Raw genomic sequence first — 20487 nt, forward strand, 5'->3', positions numbered from 1 at the left:
AAGTAATTGTACTCTTGGTGATGGAGTCCTCATTGACATTTGCAATAGTATTTTCTCCTACCTTATCTTAGTTGAAAAACTGAATGCCGAGTACGTCTCTATTGGTACTTTGAACTATATCATTTTTGGAGTCTACATACCTCCCCAATCTTCCCCTAATTCTTATAAATCATACATAAATACTGTTGAATCTTTGATAGCTAAATATCCTGAACACCCTTTTATTATCTGTGGAGACTATAATCTCCCTGAGATCTCTTAGAACATTGATATTAATGAATTCTTATTATTTCTTATTCCTCATTTCCTCGCGCGCTTTGTGTTCTAGAATCATTCGCTACAAGTGGCCTTTTCCAAGCCAATGATATACGTAATATCTCTAATACTATATTAGCTCTAATAAACACTTAAATAGCATTAATTTTATCTTAATCTGGATAAGAAATTACTTATCTCATCCAAACACTGCAATCATCATGAAAATAAAGCAATCGAATAATAATAATAATAAAGAATAAACTAAAAATGTTATATTATAATTTTTCATAAATCTGACCAATCAGTCTCGCATACATGACCAAATACTTATAATATCGTATATTCATATATTTACTATTATTACTACTATTATTTATTTAACTATTATTATTATAATACTTTATACATATATATTTGTTTTTAAGGGGATCTATAACGCTTATTAGGTTATTAACGATGACAATATAATATCTACATTATAGCTACTATTACATATCACAAATCATATAAAACAAAAAAAGCCCTCAATCAAAAAAAACATCGCCAATATTTTATTTTTTTATTTTAAATGAATTGGTTTAGTTAATAAATTATAATACTCCTTTTTACAACATATGTTTCTTTTTCTTGTTCTTAATATTGTATAAATACTTTTAGTTTGTAAATAACACTAGGCTAATAATCTTTGTAATTGAAGCTTTAATTAATTAAAAAAAAAAACTATTAAATTTGTACATCTATATTTAAATATTTGATACATGATTATATCAATTCTTATTATATTTTATTATCTGTTTCATCATAACTTAAACTTTCTTATCACATCTTTTTATTCCATAGCATTTTATGTTGTCCCAAACTTCAGATTTATTATTAAATATTTACCTTGATAATCAAAATACTCCCAACCATAGTTAATTAGTAAATAAGTACTTACATTTACACATGCGACTAACCTAATATTAAAATAAATGTTTACTGAACTTTTACGTAGTATATTTGTATACATGAATGCATTTTTATTTATTAATTACTTTTACATAATGTGATAAGTTTCTAAATTCAGTTGTTACCGTTTATTACGTGTGAATTGTTGTAACATGTTTTACTAATTATAAAATATTCAGATAGATAATAATTAATGTTTAAACAGACGTTATATATTACATGAACATTAATAATTGAGTGTTTTTAAGAAATTGAAATAGAGTTTTTGTGTGACAAGACTTTTTGAAATGCCGAAAAGAAAATATATTGCTTGCAATAAAGCATACAAAATATTATTTTCTATGAGAAAATTTAATATAGAAATCAAACTATAGAAAAAGTTTAATTGACATTACCAAATAGTAAGTTTGTGTTCCTATAAATTGTTTTTTGTCTTAACTGGATATTTAAATGTTGTGTTAAATGATATTGTATGATTTATGAAAATAATGATTTTTTTTATTATTTATATTTGAACATGATCATTTTCATATTATTGATATAATTTAATAATTTTCTAATAGGCACTCACAAACTCAAAATTATAATCAATGTTCATTTACCTTCTTCTTCTGGCTTTATCTACTCTGCAAAAGTTTTTGCGCCATCACAAATTCATGCCACTTCTCTTGATCATGAGTTATATTTCTCCAATCATTTACTCCTATCCTTTTTAAATCTTCTTCGACCACATCCATCTAACTTTTCCTTGGACGTCCTCGTGGTCTGTAACTCGTTGGTTTCTAAGACAGTACTATCTTTATTATTTTATCGTCACTTCCACGCTTAATGTACCCAAACCATTGAATTCTTTGTCATCTTATGTAATATTTAATTGTAGTCATTCCTATTTCTTCAATTAGTTCTTTGTTAAACATTCTCCTCAATAAAAAATTAGTAATTGTTCATTTACCAATCAAATAAATATTTTATTTATTTGCACAAACCTTAAAAATAAATCAATGGTATAAAAAAAAAACCGCTCTATCAAAGTATTAGTTAAATTTGTTCCAAATAAAAATTAAATTTGATGAAGGACTACAGCCAAAGTTCCAAACAAATTATATTGAATTGTATATTTATCTTATGATAATATTCTTAATGATCCTTAATGATCAATTTCAAATGTTGATATGATATTGAAATAACTTTTATATTAGATTAGGTTTAATACTTTTATTATTCAAATAATATTCTCAATGTTTATTTTTTTATTTTAATTTGGTTGTAAAATGCTTTTAGATTATAATACATTAATAATTGTATATTCATTATTATAATAATTTTTTTTATACAAAATATTTTAATAATCTTGAATTAAATAATTTTTATAAACAATTTGTATGACATACAAATATGCACCATATTTATAACTATAATCGTGCTTTTTTGTTTCTTTATATTCATTATTATTAGATTATGCCGTATAAATATACAAATGTCACCAATACTACCTATAATATATTTTTATTAATTAAATACCATTTTACTTGTTTATTCTAAATGTATAAGTTTGTTTTACAAAATTTAATTGCAATATGTTTGTAGAAGACAAAAATCATATTGTTAAAATGAAAGCCATTATTTTTTTGAGATATTCTTATAAATGTTAATTGAATTTAAAAGTAAATTTTTTAAGTATAAAGGTATTATATTATTTTTGATGGAAATGCATTTACTTGGAATTAGTTTTTAACTTCATAGTTAACCCTGAGTATATCATTTAATTCTAGTCTTTGCAATCATTGTCATGATATATTATGTATATTTTTAAATTAAGAACTTATCTTGACAACTACAAAATAAAACAAAATTTTAATTTATTTATAAAAATCTAAAATTTAAAAATTAAATAAGTTTACTATTTTTCAATGTTTAACTAATAATTTGTTCAATGCAAAGTTAAAGATATAACTGTAATTTAGTTGGCTATTGAAAATAGTATTTTTCCCATTTTATTATATTTTTTTATATGGTGTATTATGGTGTATTAAACTGGTTGAGCCAGAAAAAATATATTAGTGATTCTCTGTTAAATGTTGTCTGTAGGGTTGATTAAAATTTAGTTATAGTTAAATCATACTAATGTTCAGTGTCAGTTGGACAAGAAATATTTCTGAGCAATCTATGCATCGATGTTTGGTTAGTCCTAACTAATTGCTTTGTGTATTTTAGAAGCTTGTCGAAAATAGTATTTGAATATTTATCAATTACAAAATCTTTTTACTTTTTGAGAATAAATTACATATTTTGTCTATTCTTTATCTACAAATTTGGTAAATTAGTAGACTCATTTTCATTTAAACTATAATAAGCCATGTACGTAAGAAATAAATTTGATGTACTTTAATAAATTAAGATGTTTATGTAAAATATATTTTTTTTAGAAAGAGATGAAGTAACTACTATCCTCACTTGTTTAAATGAGTATAAATATTAACTAAAAATATATTACAAACTTAAGAAAAATAAAGAGTAAATTAAGAAACGAAGCATCCTAAAAAGTTTGATTTATCAATTATTGATGAAGACTTATTATTCTATTTCAGGTTTGTTTTTAATTTAATCATTATTTTAATTGTATTAATAATATATTTCCACTAATTTACTTATAAAATATTGATGCCAATATGCCATTATATAAATTCTGAACTTTTGTATTTATTGAGTAATTTATCTTATTTTTATTAATTTAAACATATAATTTAATTCATCTTAAATATTTTATTTTATAATGGCTTATACCTGTATAATTTGTATTACTAAATTTTATAAAACAATTTCTAGTTTATTATTATAACTAATTATTAATTGTTGTTTCAGTTAAATTAGTTTATAGTAAATTATTATATTAAGTAGATATAAAATGTCCTGAACATAATTTGGTTTCTATTCCTTAAAGTGATGGTATAACATTTTTTCTTTTTTTTTTCGTTTGTTAGGATTAATAGTTTCCAATTTATGAAATATAAATATTTTTAAATTGTTTCTGTTTATGTTAATCATGTATAAATATTATATGATAATGATTTATACTAAAATAATAATAAAAAGTTATTATATCTATACCTATCATGTATATAAATAGAGTTTAATTATAAATAAATTTAAACCAAAAAAAATGATATTAAAAATTTTTTTTATTAAATATAAATAATGAACAATGTTATCCCGTATATTAAGTAAATGTTATGCTATTTTATGTTTTACGTAAATTTTGTATGTTGTATCAGATGCATATCATTTAACTACTAAGTCTTCTCATGTTTCATTAGATAATTATATCATTATCACATTCTTTTCATTACCTAAAGATTACAATATTTATATGTTGGCGTTAAATAAAAATCCTGAAAATAAGTAAGTTAAAAAAAAAAAAAAAAATACTATTTGAAAAACTTTCTCTAAAATTCTCTACATTTAGTAATTTATTAAATAAAATTGTTTGCTACGGTTTAAAATGCTTAGAATAATTTTTAATTATACAATTATAAATAATTAGTTGCATGAATAATTTATAAATTATAACTTAGATAAAACCCAATAGCTAACTACATGTAAAATATATATGCAGTTAAAAATTTTATCAAAAAGTATAAATTTTATTAGAAATTGATAGTTTTTATTGCCTCAATAAAAAAAATAGTGCTATGAATACAAATTAAATTATACTAAGCAAATTATAGATTTGCACTAAATTAATTTTTATAATTTTACATAATATTTAATTGTTGAGTTGAAATACTTGTTTAAAGTCTTATAATTTGGTAGGTATTTTATATATTTTTATTTTTTGTTATAAATTATAGTTATGACAAATATTTTTCATTTTTAAAAACTAAATTTTCTTTAAAATTAATGTATCATGGTACCTAATTCATTTTAAAATATCAAAATTCCAATTTTATTTTTTTTACATTTTTAACACTAAATTAATGTAAATACCTCTAAGTTTTTGTAAAAATAGTAATTTCATGTTTAATGTTAATATTAAATTTTTCATACTTAATAAAATTTATTTTATTATTTATTCACTATTTTCGAATATTTTGATTCTTTTTTATTTAACATAATTATTAACCGTACATTTAATAAAAATTAAGTTATAAATATAAAAGCAGTCTTCAACCATAAAACTATTATCAGTTTTGGTTTTGCAATTTTTCATTTATTAATAATTTCATAATATTGTTATTTTTAACGAATCATAAGTATATTGTTCTCTGTAATTAAAATTTCTTTTTAAATACGTTTATTTTATAAAGTAATTTAAAAAATATTAATAGACAGAGGCCATTTATCCTATAGATAATCTAAAGTAAATTTTTGTCCGTGTTTTATGAACTTTTAGGATGATCAAAGGCTATACAAATGTTGTAGAATTTCAAAAAATTGCCCCGCTCTCTCCCCATACCACCTAACTACCTTCCCTGACTGTGGATCCCAGTGTAGCACAAAAATATATTTTCCCCCCACCTATACATTTCTGGGCGCGCCATTGCTTTTCTACGCATACATAAAATACAGGGGCCAAGTACCATACATAATTCAGGTTGGCCAACCTAAGCGTGCAACTTGAGAACATAGACTTCTCCCTTCTCCCCTCCGTTGCTTCACGTTCCATAGTTATTATATGTTCTAGATTCAATACGCCATCATTATAATTATAATGTGACGCCGTTTAATCACTTTTCTATTGATTCTCACACATTTTTATTATTACTTTTGGTTGAAAAAATGTTGATGATTTTGCTTATGCCCTGTATTTTTCCTAATTTTTCTACACAGTTAACAATTTGGTTAATGATTTTCAATTTTGATTTGACGGTAATGCCGAAAAATGTTCGATCTTATTTTAGGAAAATTTTTTTTTTTTTTTGGCAACTAAACGATCTAAACGTATAGCACAATTCATTCATAATGGTTGTACAGTTAATGACGAACATTTATAAATTCTTATGCGCCCTTATGATACTCGCTAAAAAGATCAACCATGACCGTTATTTGATGAAACCTAGTATTAACAAGTTCACTAGTGGCTTTCGGTATAACATATTCGTTTCGTGGTCATTGATCTGTAGGTGATAATTTCTGATTTTTCCGATCTATCTATCTTTCCTTCCGATTATGTACTCTACTGTTCCGCTACTTCCTACTTCCTGCGCTACGCGTCATAGAATTTTGTGATCACGTGACCGGCAGCGCCATCTTGCTTGATTTTGGTATTTTTGTTGGCTCCCTGTTGGTAATGCTCAGCTCGCTCAACTCAACTACAACACGGCAATGTAGCGAGCAACATAGCTGAACTAAAAAGGCTTTCCCCCAGTTTGCGTGACGTGTGGTTTTGTGTTGGTGTGTGTACGCGTGCGTGTGTGTTAAAGAGAGCGTTGTGTGTGTGTGTGTGTGTATGAGTGAGTGTTATGTATGTATGTGTGTGTGTGTGTGTGTGTGTGTGTTTATGTGCATGTATGTATTAAACGTCTTGCCCGTTAGGAGACGCATTGCATTATCCGCTGTTCGTATACGTTTATTTATATATTTTTACCGTTTCGTTCTTGTCATTTCCGAGATAATATACGGTGAAAATGAATCCATAATCGATTTGTACGCGCGTTAATTCGAAACATGTTCGTAGTGTGTAGTTATGAGTGCGTCGGTTTTTTCATTACTGCGGCGTAAACAACTTGGGACGGCTACCCCTACATTTTTATGCCTCTCCTCCATCGATAGATCGATCGACGATCGCATTGAAACGTGAGTGTTAATGTGTTTATTTCTCATCGGTGTTTGATGGTTTTCGTTTTTAAGTTTTTTATTTATCTTATGTTATAATTTGGTTTGTTATTGTTATTTTTGTCAGTTTTTGATTCCGTTTGTCGTAAAAACGTGATGACGGTGATAATGATAGCAGTCGAAAACATTCAGTTTATATTATAATTAGGTAGTGGCTTGTCTCAAATCGTTCGTTTACTGTTGTAGGTTATGTTTTCAGCTTCTGTTTTGCCATAGACAATTTATAATCAAAATCTTATCATACAAACTTTGGCTATGAATACCTATACCTTCGAATACGTTATTGAAAGTCAACTCGATGATATTATATGATTTGAATAATTTAACTTGCTATACATTTTAATTTATGTGTTAAGGTGCATTTGGATATTTGTTCAATTTTTTTACTTATTATATAGATAATAAACAATTGGGGTCAATTGTGAATAAAATAAATTTGGCTAGTAAGTAGGACACTTTTTTTGGTGGATAAATTTTTTTATTTATTTATATACATATTTTTTTTATATATTTTTATTGACTTATTGTACGAATAAATATCTGTAACTTCATTATAGCTTAAAAATATGTCCATATACTTTTGAAATCAAAATGTATAATTAATTACTTTATAACTTTTAATTTTAAATCTACTGCCTATTCAATCAAATACACTTCTGCTGGAATGTATATTTGTTATAGGTATCTAATCAGTGTTCTGATTTTATAGAATTTTTATCATTGTTAAAGAATACAGATTAAAATAGCATTAGAGACTCCAAAATTTAAGTTTTTTTAAACTTATTTTAAATATTTTAAATTTTTAATATTTTTTTTACTAATATGCAAAATATAATAATTTTTCATAAATATTGTTTTTATTCAATGAAAAACAGTATTAATTTAAGTATCTATAATAAGCAAAATTCGCAAAAAAAAATTTTATCACAAATTATTTAAATATTTAATAAAAAAGATAAATGATTATTTTAGGTTTATTTTATAAATGTAATAATTCATAAGAATATACATAATAATTTAAATTATAAAATAAACTGTAAGTAAAAAATAAATATTTTTGACTATGATTGCTATTTTGATGGTCATATTCTGCATATTTCTGTACTTTTCAATGCTATAAAGTTCAAAATCTGGTTATTATATATTATTTTTTTTATGTTTTTAGAATGTTTGTTAAATAACATTATATTTATTCACAATTTATGCCTAAAACCAGTAGATAAATAAATTTTAAATAGTTCTACATCTGATATTGATACATTGTGCCTGATTCATTATCAAATGATTATTAAAGAAATATTCTACTACTGATTATTAAAATTATATTTTTCATTTTAATGAAAGTATTGCAGATCGTTGCTATTTATTTTATTTGATTTTTTATAATTTATATTTAACTTCTGTAAGATGAAAAAAAATACAAATTTAACCAAATGACTAAACTTATTAATTTTTAATAAGTTAATTTTAAATTATTATTTTAAAATTTAATTTTAATTTAATTTTTAACTATTTAATTTTTACTGTAGACATGTATTTTACATATTTTGATAATTATAATTATATGCAAACATTTTCAGATTCATGTTCATTGAATTAAATACTTAAAAATGGCTGATACAGAAATTGAACAGTTGAAAGAAACTGATTTAAGTAAGACATTATTAGTTTATATTATTATTTATTATAATTAATTTTTAAATATTTATTTATAGTTATGGTTATAAAAAATTAATATATTTTGTCCATCTAGGTGTCAAATTAAATGGTAATATTTGTGGAGATAATGAACACCTCAAACAATCTAGTGAAGCACGTAAAACCAATAAACTAAATGATAAGAATGAACAGAACCATGATTTTAATATTAACACTGATAAAAGTTTTGTAAAAAATAGTAAATCTTCATCTAACTGTAGTAATGATGGTGAAGATGGTTATTGTGAAATAAATGATGAAGATAATGATAGTGAAGATGAAAATCACATAAATAACCAAGACTGTAAATCTGATAATAGGTTAATCGAAGATGATCAGACTTTTGATAGTGAAAATGCAACTACGAATAGTGATGATTTATGTGATGTAGAAAACAGTTGTAATGGTACCAAAGAAATTACTAGGAATAATAGTGAAGAACAAATGGAAGTTGAAGAACAAAAGACAGAAGATGAAGAACAAATGGATGATGAAGATGATGAAGAAGACAATAGAATAAATGATCAAAATGACACCGAAAATAGGTCAAATGAGATAAAAAAATCATTAGAAGACTCTAGAATAAATCTTGATAAATCTGTAACTATTGTTAAAGTTCCAGATCCAAAGCAATCTTCTAGTAATAGTAGCAAAAAAAAATTAAAAAGTTTTCCTGATATTACCTTAACTCCTCGTAGAAGTACAAGAAATATAAATAAACTCAAAAGCTTTAGTGATAAAGATGATGAAAAAAAAGATATAGAAACTGAAGATAGTGTTAAAATTTTACCTCTAAAATCACCAATGGTTACCAAACCTATTGTTGTTAATGATACTAAAAAATTAGTTGAAATTGCTACTGGAACAAAACAAAAAAGTAATAAAAAAGAACCTACCTTAGTTATAATTGATACAAATATGTTATCAGGAAGAAGTAGTTTACCTCTAGCTGTATCTGTGCAATCAAATATCCAAAATAATGCTATTAATGTTTCTCAGACTAGTAAAACAATTCAAAATTCTTTTAACCGTGTTCAACAGTCACAAGCTTCAATCAAGCCTTTTATATTATCTACTACACCAACTCCTGTTGTTGCTCCTCCAATTGTTCCGAAACCACCAATTATTTTACCTACTCTTACTGATGATATGTTTGTTGTTGAAGCACCATCTTTTATTGTACCATATGTTTATGAAAAGCCTCCCAAAAAACCATTAAAAGAATTTGTTGAAAAAATTGAAGACAAAATAAAGGATAATAAAGGTAATGGAGATGAAAATCAAGTTGAAGAAGATGTATCTTTAAATAAAAATGAAAATAATCAGAAAGAAAAAATAACTAATTCTGATACTATTGAAATGATGGATATTGATGAACCAGAAAATCTAGTATCTAGCGGTGAGAAAAATGAAAAAGATAGCTCTAAAAATATAGTAAATAAAGATGAACAAATGTTAGATGAATCAGACAGTAATAAAAAAGATAATTGTAAATCAAAAAATTTGTCTGAATCAATAGATTTTACTAAAAATGATAGTATTACTGATCTCACTGTTGACTCTGATGAAAAGAAAACTGATGTTAAAGAAAAACCAAAGATTCCAAGTCCTAATTACTTTGAGAATCCGCTAGGAAAATTTTTTATGCAAATAGGTGTTAACCTTGTACAAGAACATGTTCAACTAGATTTGTTACGTACTCAAAGAAGAAAAAGAGATCGTGAAGGTGATAAATGTCCCGAAGAAGTTCACATGGCAATTAGTTCTCTAATTAAAACTTTAGAGTTTAGTAAAGAGAACAATGATCCATTCCAATTTGGTTTAAAAAAGTGTGAATTGTGTAATTTTAAATCTGAATCAAGCTTAGTAATGGCACATCATTTAGAAACTCCTCATATGACAGCTAATTACTGCTACAGATGTAATTTTTGTACTTTCCAAGTACGTAGTCCTCATGAAATATTACAACACATGGATACACATACTATCAAAGGCCGTTTAGAGAGAGGTCCAGCGTTACATCAATGTCCAAGTTGTCCTTTTGAAGATAGCTATAAGGGTAAATTAACCAGACACTTGATTTCTTGTTCGAAAAAGTATCGCCCAGAAATTAATCAGGTATTTATTAGTATTAAATACAATAGTAAATTATTTTATTATAAAGTACATTTTATGCATTTTGAATTCAACTTATGTCTTAATTTTATTTAAGGCGCCTCCATTAGATTGGGAACCTCCTGCAAAAATACCTAGAGTATTGCGAAATAAACCATCAATGAGTCCTGGAAATGCAGTATACCAAGCAGCCATGTCTGGATTTAAACAATTCCCCAATCCTAATATGTTGCAATTGCAACAACAACAATATAACAAAATGGTTCTTGCATCTGGAGCTAGAGCTCGTGGTCGTTCTGTTTTACCTGGACAGCGATTTCCAGGAATGGTGCCTTCTTTTCCAACAACACTGCCAAATCAAACTTCTGGGGGTAAAATAATATATTGCTAAATTTAGATAACTAATATCATATTAAGTACTTAATAATTAAATTTTTTATAATGTATTAATAAATTAAAAAAAAAATAATAATTTTTGAACAAAATGACAATTTATGTATTCTGATCAAGCACTTTATTTTAAGTTGACATTATGTTTTGATTTTTGTTCCGTCATTCATACATACCACAAGAATCATAATTTTTGCTGGTGTTCTGAGGACAATTAAAATACACTACATAGACCCAACAATGTTTCAGGTTTTGGTACAGCTGCTAATATTGGAGTTTGAACACTTTAATGTAACTGTGAATTTATTAATGCATTAATTATTTCTTTATGATTTTAAAGCAGAAAAATTGCTTTGTGGGATACAAATCATTTAGTATACTTTTTAGTAGAGGCTCTTTTTTTTATATAAAAAAATATATATATATATATTACCTGTTATACATTTTTTATTTTTTGAAAGCTTATTTCATTAATTTGTAAATAAACAAATACATTTAAATAACGTTCAATACATTTATGATAGTGAAAATAAAAAAAACACTTAATTACAGTTAATATTCTTCTCTTTAAAACAAAACAAAAAAACCAGTATTTTTTATGAAATTACACTGAATAGTTGGATCCTCTGTAAGACATATTCATGCACATATTATAGGTGTATCTCATTTATATATTTATGCTTTTATTTTAAAGTGATTTATACTTATATATTTTATGTTTACTGGTTTATCAAAGCATCATTTTTAAAACAAATGAAAAAAAAATATTTATGGCTTAATAAAGTTGATTTTATCAAGTTAATTTTTTAATTATTGTTCCTTCTAAATTGAATATTGTGCTGTGTTGTGAAATCATAATGCATTGTTACAAAGCTTATTTTTTGTTTTTTTATTGGCTATTATTTAATATTTTGTTGACCTTTTGTTTATAGGAATTTTGCTTAAAAATACAAGTATTAAACCAATTAATCAATCAATGATTGTGCCTACACCTTATTCAATAAACAATCACACATATCAGGTAATCTTATTAAATAAGATATATTTAAAATATTATGATACATTTTTAAGTATTGAATTTTGTATTTCCTAATGTTAACCGTTTAAAGTGTTTATATAAAATATGAATTTCCTGTAGCTTTTGACATTTCATGGCCCTTATTCTTTGATTTAACATTCTCTTGTCACCAAATAAATAATTCTATCCAACCTTCTCTTTCTCATTCATATTCATGATATTTCTTACTGCCTCTGCAACATCTTTCTCGACAACATACTTGATTGATCTCAACAAGTTCTTTTCTCTATAAGTAATATATTTCTAAGCCACAAATAGTTTATTCATTCTTCATGCTATCCACTCAAGTGATTAAACTCATCCTTCTGATTATTCTAATTATTTTGTCTGTTCTTTTCTTGTTTCTTTAAGTAAATATTAGTTTATATTTGTATCTAGTTTTAATTTTTTAAATTTTTTTTTAGCAAAATTCAAACAGTAAATCTATTCAACAGCCAAGTATATCAATAACACCTCTTCCACGATCGTTTCCATCAAATAATACACAGTCTGCTTTTGTATCTACCTTATCTAAAAACAAGTCCCAACTATCAACTCAGTCATCATCCTCTTCAACTAATAGTAGCAATAAACCAACTTTTGTAATATGTGAAATATGTGATGGTTACATTAAAGACCTAGAACAATTACGTAATCATATGCAGTGGATTCATAAAGTGAAAATTCATCCAAAAATGATCTACAATCGACCACCACTTAACTGTCAGAAATGTCAGTTTAGATTTTTTACTGATCAAGGTCTTGAAAGGCATTTACTAGGATCACATGGTTTGGTGACATCTAGTATGCAAGAGGCGGCTAATAAAGGAAAAGATGGTGGAAGGTAAGATTTTTATTTTATTTTTCAAGTTTAAAGGTTTTTTTTACTAATATTAATTTTAAATTTTTTTGAATTAGATGCCCAGTTTGTGGTCGAGTGTATCAATGGAAATTATTAAATCATGTAAGCCGTGATCACTCCATGTCATTGAAGCCAGCACATTTATCATACAAGTGTACTGTGTGCACTGCAACATTTGGCATGTATAAACAATTTGAGAATCATGTGTATTCAGCCCATAGCAATGTAGCCAAAAACTCAAGCAAGAAAACTCTTGCAAATCAACCTGTAGCTTCATCATCTTCATCAGCTTCTATAACAACTACACCAAAGGTATATTTACAATAAGTCAATATTTAATTAATATTAAATTAATATTATTACAAATTAGTGAGTTATTATATTATTATCAAAGTATAATAGTATTTTATGTATTATTAATACTCTATTTTACCATTATTTAGCCATTAAAAATAAATGATGAAATTACTATTATACCTCAACCACCTAAGATACAAAATTTATCTGTTAAAAGCAGTAATAGTAATAAACCAGTTACTGGAAAACAAAGTTCAACTCCAACTACAGCAAAGGCCAAAGTAAGAAAATTTTAAATTCAATACAATTATAAAATTGTCATATTAAAAATAGTGTATTGGATCTATAGTTTTGGTATTTTTAATTTTTTTACTTCTATTAATTTTATTTCAAAATTTTTCTAAAAATAAATGGTTAATTTGATAGATAATTCTATATAAAAAAAAGACTTATTTCATGTAGTCCTAGTTTCTTATGTACAATAAATATATCTTAAGTAAAATGGTACATATTTTATTTATTTTTTCTCCATAATTGTAAAATTCCAATACCTTTGTTAATATCATTAATGTGTATATAATTTTGCTTATAGGTGTAAGTGATAATAATTATGAAGCGGTTTGATTTTAAGTTTTGAAGAACATGGGAGATATCAGGGTTGTTATCTGCTTACCCAGTTTAGTTAACTCATAATATTTATAATTTGATATGTGTATTCTCAGGTCATTAAAATGGCGGATAGTACAAATTTATTTGAATTTAATAATTCGCCTATTTTAATTTTTATAAATATGAATATTATTGCTGTTGTTTCAAAATTGTGTTCTGTAATAATTACGACAGTGTATAGACCTACATTTAATTATATTTTACTCAAATTAAATTTATAAATATACAATTTGTTATAAATATTACTTATTAGAAATAATTTTATATTAACGTTATTCCCCAGAATATTATGTAAATCTATATCCATGACTGTAAATAACAATATGTTTATTTTCTCAGTGGAGGTGTATCTATTATTTTTGTATATCAATCAATTACACAAATTTGTTTAAGTTGTTTTTCATCCTTTATTAATTTTATTATTATTATTATTATTATTTTTTTTTACTTTGCCCAAAGCACTTGTACTGTTTATATAACACACACACACACACACACATATATATATATGTGTGTGTGTGTGTGTGTGTGTGTGTTTATAAATCCCGTATTAAACACTTAATTCTAACAATTAAATATTAGTTTAGATCAGTGTATATGAGCCAGTGGCTTATTTGTGTACCATATATTGGATGTACATTTAAAATATAGAATAAGCCTATATTTCTGTACTCTTTGTAATTTTATTTCTTATATTCAGACTAATCAGACTGTGATTTAATAACAAATTATTTAAGTTATTAATTAACTTATATTTATATATATTTAAATTAGGGGATTTATATTTTATTTCCAATAAATGTCTGAAATAGCGTGAAAACAATGTTAATATTTGTTGACAAAATAATAGTTATTTAATCGGTTAGTGAAAAAAAAATTTCTTTCTACTATCACACTTTAAGTTATGCGAATTTTAAATATAATGAATTTGAGGTGCAAATATTTATTTCATAATTTTAGATTATAGAAAAAAACAATTTATAATGCAATCCCACGTATCCAATCGTTTGTTTGACTAAGCATCTATGTGTGTAACTTCATTATGTCCTATAATGACATCTCAATGAGTGTGTGATAATGCCAGTCCGTAGATTCCTCATATATGCTCTACTAGGGATGGTTAACTAAATTGTATAAGTTGTTTTGTCATTTTAAAAATTGTTTTAAATAATATATTGGTTATTACTGAGTTTTATTTTATATTAATGTAACTATTTATTACTACAATTGTGTAATATCAATAAAGTAAAATATTTTTTCTTTTTTTTTTTTTTTGGGAAGGGAGACAGCAAATTTTATGTTGTGTCTGGTGGCAATTTTTGTTAATACAAGCCTAGAAATTACCCACAACTATTATACCAATCTATTGCTGTGTTATTTATTATCTTACAATGAAATTAAAGTAATCAAAAGCTAAAAGTAAAAATGTTATTATAATTTTAAAAAATGGAAACTAAGACTATTTAGTATGGAAGTTTTTGAAACGTGGTTTATGACAGACTGAGCTGCTTCGGACAACTCGGAAAAAGTATGTAGTATCTTTTCTTATCCATTTTGAATAACATAGATGACGTCTTTTTCGGTTAGCTCTTCCTTTTTTTTCCAACATCGTGTATTTTTGGGAAAACATTGGCATGTGATAATGAAAAATATTTAGGTTTTGGATTGGACAAAATTTCACTAAGTACAGATAAACGATAATCGTATAATAATACGTTATGTCCAACATGATATTCATAATATAAATAAAATTAATTCATCAACAACATTTGTATTATATGTATACGAACGGATTTTTTTCCTGTAAATAACAGCTGATTTAGGTTTGCCGATCAATTCCACTTATAAAGCGGTTATAATTTATAGGTTCAGGTTTTAATTGTCCTTTACTGTTTGTTTTTGTGCCTTCTACACACAGAGCTATTCAAAAGAATCTACTGATGCAATTCACTAAACTAGTCTACGTTGAGTCATTATCATGATTACAGTTATCTTTTAGAATCACTCTCAATACCAATATTGCAGTAAAATGATGACGATAAAATATGCTCTTCGTCTATGGTCACACAAAACAAACTACAGATATCGATCACAAGTAGGTAAGTTATGAGTAGCCTTGTGTATGGACCCGAGTTATCAATACGTTAGTAACTGATTAGTAATTTCAATCACATAACAGTTTTTTTTGAATAGCTCTGTGTGTAAAATGCATAAGAATTAAATTATTTTTAAATTCAATGGAAAGATAAGTAAACTTTTATCTTTCCACTTTCCAATCATAAAGGCTTTCGCACACGCTAGTTTTATTGCCAGAATTCTAGTTACAGAGCTGCCAGTTATAACCAGAGGCGTGTAAACACGCAACAGAGTTACTGCCAGAGTGGAATTTTGTGTTCTGGCAAACTAATGTCAGAGTACCTTATCCACTGTGTAAATGCTTCAAAATCGTATCTTGTTTATCTGGTTGTCGGCTAACCATATTTATAACTCTAGAACATAGTTTCACACATACATGATAACTGATAGTTTGATATTACATAAACAGATAAATAAAAAGGTATTTAAAAACTAAAAATCTTACCAGATGCTATATAACGCAAAGTTATTGCTAAACGTTCCCCAGCAGAAACAGCATTTCTCATACATGTATTTTGTTTTGCAATAAATGGACCAACACTACTCAATAAATAATCAAAATCAGATGATGACTTACGTAAAAAATTTTTGTACATTGCATGTTCAGCACTTTTTAATTCTAAATTAATTTTTTCATAAAATCCAGATTTTGGCCTTTTTAAAAAAAAATGTTTGTCCACTCAGTTCATTTATTTTTCCTTTTACATACCAGTATAAAACGATTTTTTTCAGTTAATTTGGAGGCTAAATGAAAACTATTGTAGAAATTGTCTATATATAATGCATGGCCGATATTAAATTTTTCGCACATTATAACCATATTAGTTGCATGGCATTTTCCTCCCAAGTCATCAAGTACACATACATGAACGGCAAACTTTAATATCTATCCATGAGGTTCCGTAAGCGGTAATCGGTCAAAATATCTAAGGACAAAATATCAAAATTTATCCGTTTTTCTAAAAATTAGTATCAAATTATTTAAATAACTTGTTAATAGCAATAATATCACAGTTACTATCGATTATGACCGTTATGGTTATTGTTAAATTGAGATATCATTCCGTTTTGACTTCCGGTTTTAACTGTTGGGTTTGATAAATTGCCTAGTAGCAGTAAATTGAACGAATATTTAAACGGTAATAAGTCGCAAACGGGTTACTGAAATTAAATTCTGTAAACGTTAAAATTATTTTTTTCAGTATATTTATAAATTTTCGCTATCGAAAATAGGTATTGCCATTTGAAAAACAAAAGTTGGTAGTGTTTTATCAAATAAGGGATAAAGTTAAAATTATAAAAATTGTAACACAGTGTAAAATAGTAAAACCCAGAAAGTATTTTAAAATTCCTAATACTTCCCGAGATATTAACTGGTTCACGATAAAAAAAATCACCCTATATTTTGTGATATTATAACGATCAACGTAATTTATTATACTTTTAGTTATATACAACGTATATAGGTTGAATTAATTTTATAAGCTAATTTTCATAATTTAATATTTAAGCTAATATTTTCAGAAAATTTAGGTTTTTTTATGATTAAATAATTTGATATTTGAGTTAGTTGTATTAGAAAGTAATGTACTAATTTTCGGAAGAACGAATAAATTTTGTCCGTGGATATTTTGACCGTTGGATATTTTGGTTTGGATTTTTTGTCTTTAGATATTTTGACTTAGATTCCCGTAGGCATGTATAATTTAATTCTATATTTATGGCGCTTATTTTAAATGTACTGACGAAACTGAAGACGGCCTCTCCATAACACCATATACTCATCAATAGAGAGTTCTTTTATAATAGGATAATACATGGTATTCATTTTGTTATTAAAATATGTAATTAAAGGTCTAATTTTATAAAAGCGATCATCAGATTGGTTTTGATTGTTAGTATCAATATTTGGTACAAAATAAAAACATCTTAATAAATTTAAAAATTTATCACGACTTATATAATTTGAAAAACAAAAAAAGTTGAAAATGTGATGTGTTTTTCAATAGTCATTTACATAGGCGGATAATGGTAGGGGGGCTTAATCCTCCTCTGAACATAATCAAACCATACCAGACGTCAAACTAATTGTAAATTTTTTATTTTATTTCGTAGGTATGCGAGAATGGTCTAGAATATTTACGGACTATCATTATTGGGAAAACCCATATTTTGTAGGGAATAAAGGAGATTAAGGAATAGATTTATACAGTAAAAATAAAAAAATTAGTAGCTATTTAATATTTTAATGTTCCTATTACCTATATATAATTGGTACCTCAACTAGAATAAAGTAAGAGTAGCCACTAGTTAGTAGGTTGAAGCGTTTAAAAAATATCTGTTCACGATAATGGATAAGACAAAAATGTTAAACCCTCCCACGGAAATGACCAAATATCCACCTATGGTAATTTAATCTGTTGATTTTTATCGTACAAGAGTGAATTTGGCAATAAATGTAAACATTTCGTCTTTATTTGTTGGTTTCCATTCTGAAATACGAGAATGTGGTGTACTACCAATACGTAAAAATTATACTTGAGCATAATTATTCTTTTCATTGACCAATAGTTTTATAAAATTGTCATCCAAAAGCATGAAAAAATAATCTATAGGATGAAGTTTGCTTTCTATCGGAACCAACAATTCGTTATTTTTTTTTATATGAAAGGAAAATAAAACATTTCAATGTCTTCCATCGCTATTATTAATATTCATTGTTGATGGAGTATTTATACTTTATAAATTATTAACTATCTCATTATCACTTTCAAACTCATCTGACACTTGTTCATTATTTTTAAGTTCATATTCGCTACCATAATAGGAAAAATTATAATTTCCATCTCACATCAGAGTCCACAAGCATCTGCTTAATTTGTTGATTATTTTGATTCATATTATATATTCGTTTTGATTGAGATGGCTTGGATTTATTCAATATATTATCCATATTCATATAAGTGATACGAAATAAATTTAAAAAAAAATTGTTAAGAAATAAAATAAATTTTATGTAAATCAACAATTTATAAAAACAACACAGTATAAATACGTACTTGTTTCATCGATGATTGACGATTGAAAAATGATAACTACAATAATGCATTTCGTGAAAATATCGTTAGGAAATATTCCAAAATTGATTAAAATATATTATGGACTATGAATTGAAATATCAATGTGCGACTTGTATACATATATTATATAGTTATATTATATATAGCACTGACTGAAAATGAGTTATTTAATTGTAACGCTGACAAAATTCAGTGTACTGTAAAATACTGTGTATGTATATAAATATAAAATATAATATTTTTGTTAATTATCTTAAATCGTGGTGAACTTAAACACGATCTTAGCGCTGCATATGAATTGCGTCCCAAAGATATTTAACGAGAATTGCGTTCCAACGTAAAAACATTATTTTCCTTCCCATTTCATACAGACTTAGGACTGTCGATAGCAAATTATGACTATCGGTGGTTTAAAAAAATTAATTTTTATCGTTGTTATGCAATTATATGTAAGTAAAATGAAATGTAAAGGTTTAAATTATAGGAATATAATATAATAATTAAAATAAACAGTAGTAAAGAAAGTTATAATTAAAAAATTAAAAAACTGATATATAATCAGAAAATTGCTGTACTTTTTCATCTTCGGGTGAAATTGATACAATATTATCCGTAAACAATCCTTCACTTCATCTGATTTTATAAATGGAAGACCAAAAAAATATTTTAAAAAAATACTGATATCTGAATTTTTTTTTGTATTCTTGACTTAAACCAACCGTTTGTATTTTCCTCCACCAACTTTGACCTAAATGAAACTTGCATCCTTTCATTTAAATTAACGGCCAAATTAAAATTATAATATGCATTAAAGCACGTTCATCGTACATGTAATCGTTTATACGAACTCGGACGCAATTCATGTAGTAAATTAGATAAGGCCGGACGCAATTCGTGAACTCGCTTATCAATTTTTTTATTTCGGGACGCGATTCATGAGTAGCCGATCTAAGATCTTTAGATCTTTTCAGGTTCTTCAACATCTAATCTCTATATTTTTAAGACCATGGACTTTACGTATATATTAATGTTAGAATAATTGTTATCACTAAAATTAGCACTGTATTATCATAAAACATTTTGACATGTGGTTGTCAAACAATCCCCGGCTAAATCGTCGCTATGATCATGTTCATCGCATGAAA

The 20487-nt window shown here is 25.7% G+C and overlaps 1 protein-coding gene across 4 annotated transcripts; it reads left to right on the forward strand.

Annotated features, from left to right (window-relative positions):
• Positions 1 to 1409: 1409 nt before the first annotated feature.
• LOC112693018 (MOG interacting and ectopic P-granules protein 1) lies at positions 1410 to 14337 on the forward strand. Of its 4 annotated transcripts, XM_025567888.1 has the most exons (10): positions 1410 to 1607; positions 3633 to 3794; positions 8619 to 8691; positions 8792 to 10854; positions 10949 to 11222; positions 12174 to 12262; positions 12724 to 13142; positions 13217 to 13472; positions 13604 to 13738; positions 14050 to 14337. In XM_025567888.1, exons 3-10 carry the CDS (start codon positions 8649 to 8651, stop codon positions 14053 to 14055), a joined length of 3285 nt encoding a protein of 1094 aa, XP_025423673.1. In that variant the 5' UTR covers positions 1410 to 1607; positions 3633 to 3794; positions 8619 to 8648; the 3' UTR covers positions 14056 to 14337. The 4 variants fall into 4 exon arrangements, with proteins under 4 accessions (XP_025423673.1, XP_025423674.1, XP_025423672.1 ...); XM_025567889.1 differs by lacking the exon at positions 3633 to 3794; XM_025567887.1 differs by lacking the exons at positions 1410 to 1607; positions 3633 to 3794 and adding an exon at positions 6487 to 6999.
• The last annotated feature ends 6150 nt before the right edge of the window (positions 14338 to 20487 follow it).

The sequence above is a fragment of the Sipha flava genome, unplaced genomic scaffold (genome assembly GCF_003268045.1).
Source record: "Sipha flava isolate LNK unplaced genomic scaffold, YSA_version1 80_pilon_pilon, whole genome shotgun sequence".
In the NCBI taxonomy this organism is placed as follows: Eukaryota; Metazoa; Arthropoda; class Insecta; order Hemiptera; family Aphididae; genus Sipha; species Sipha flava.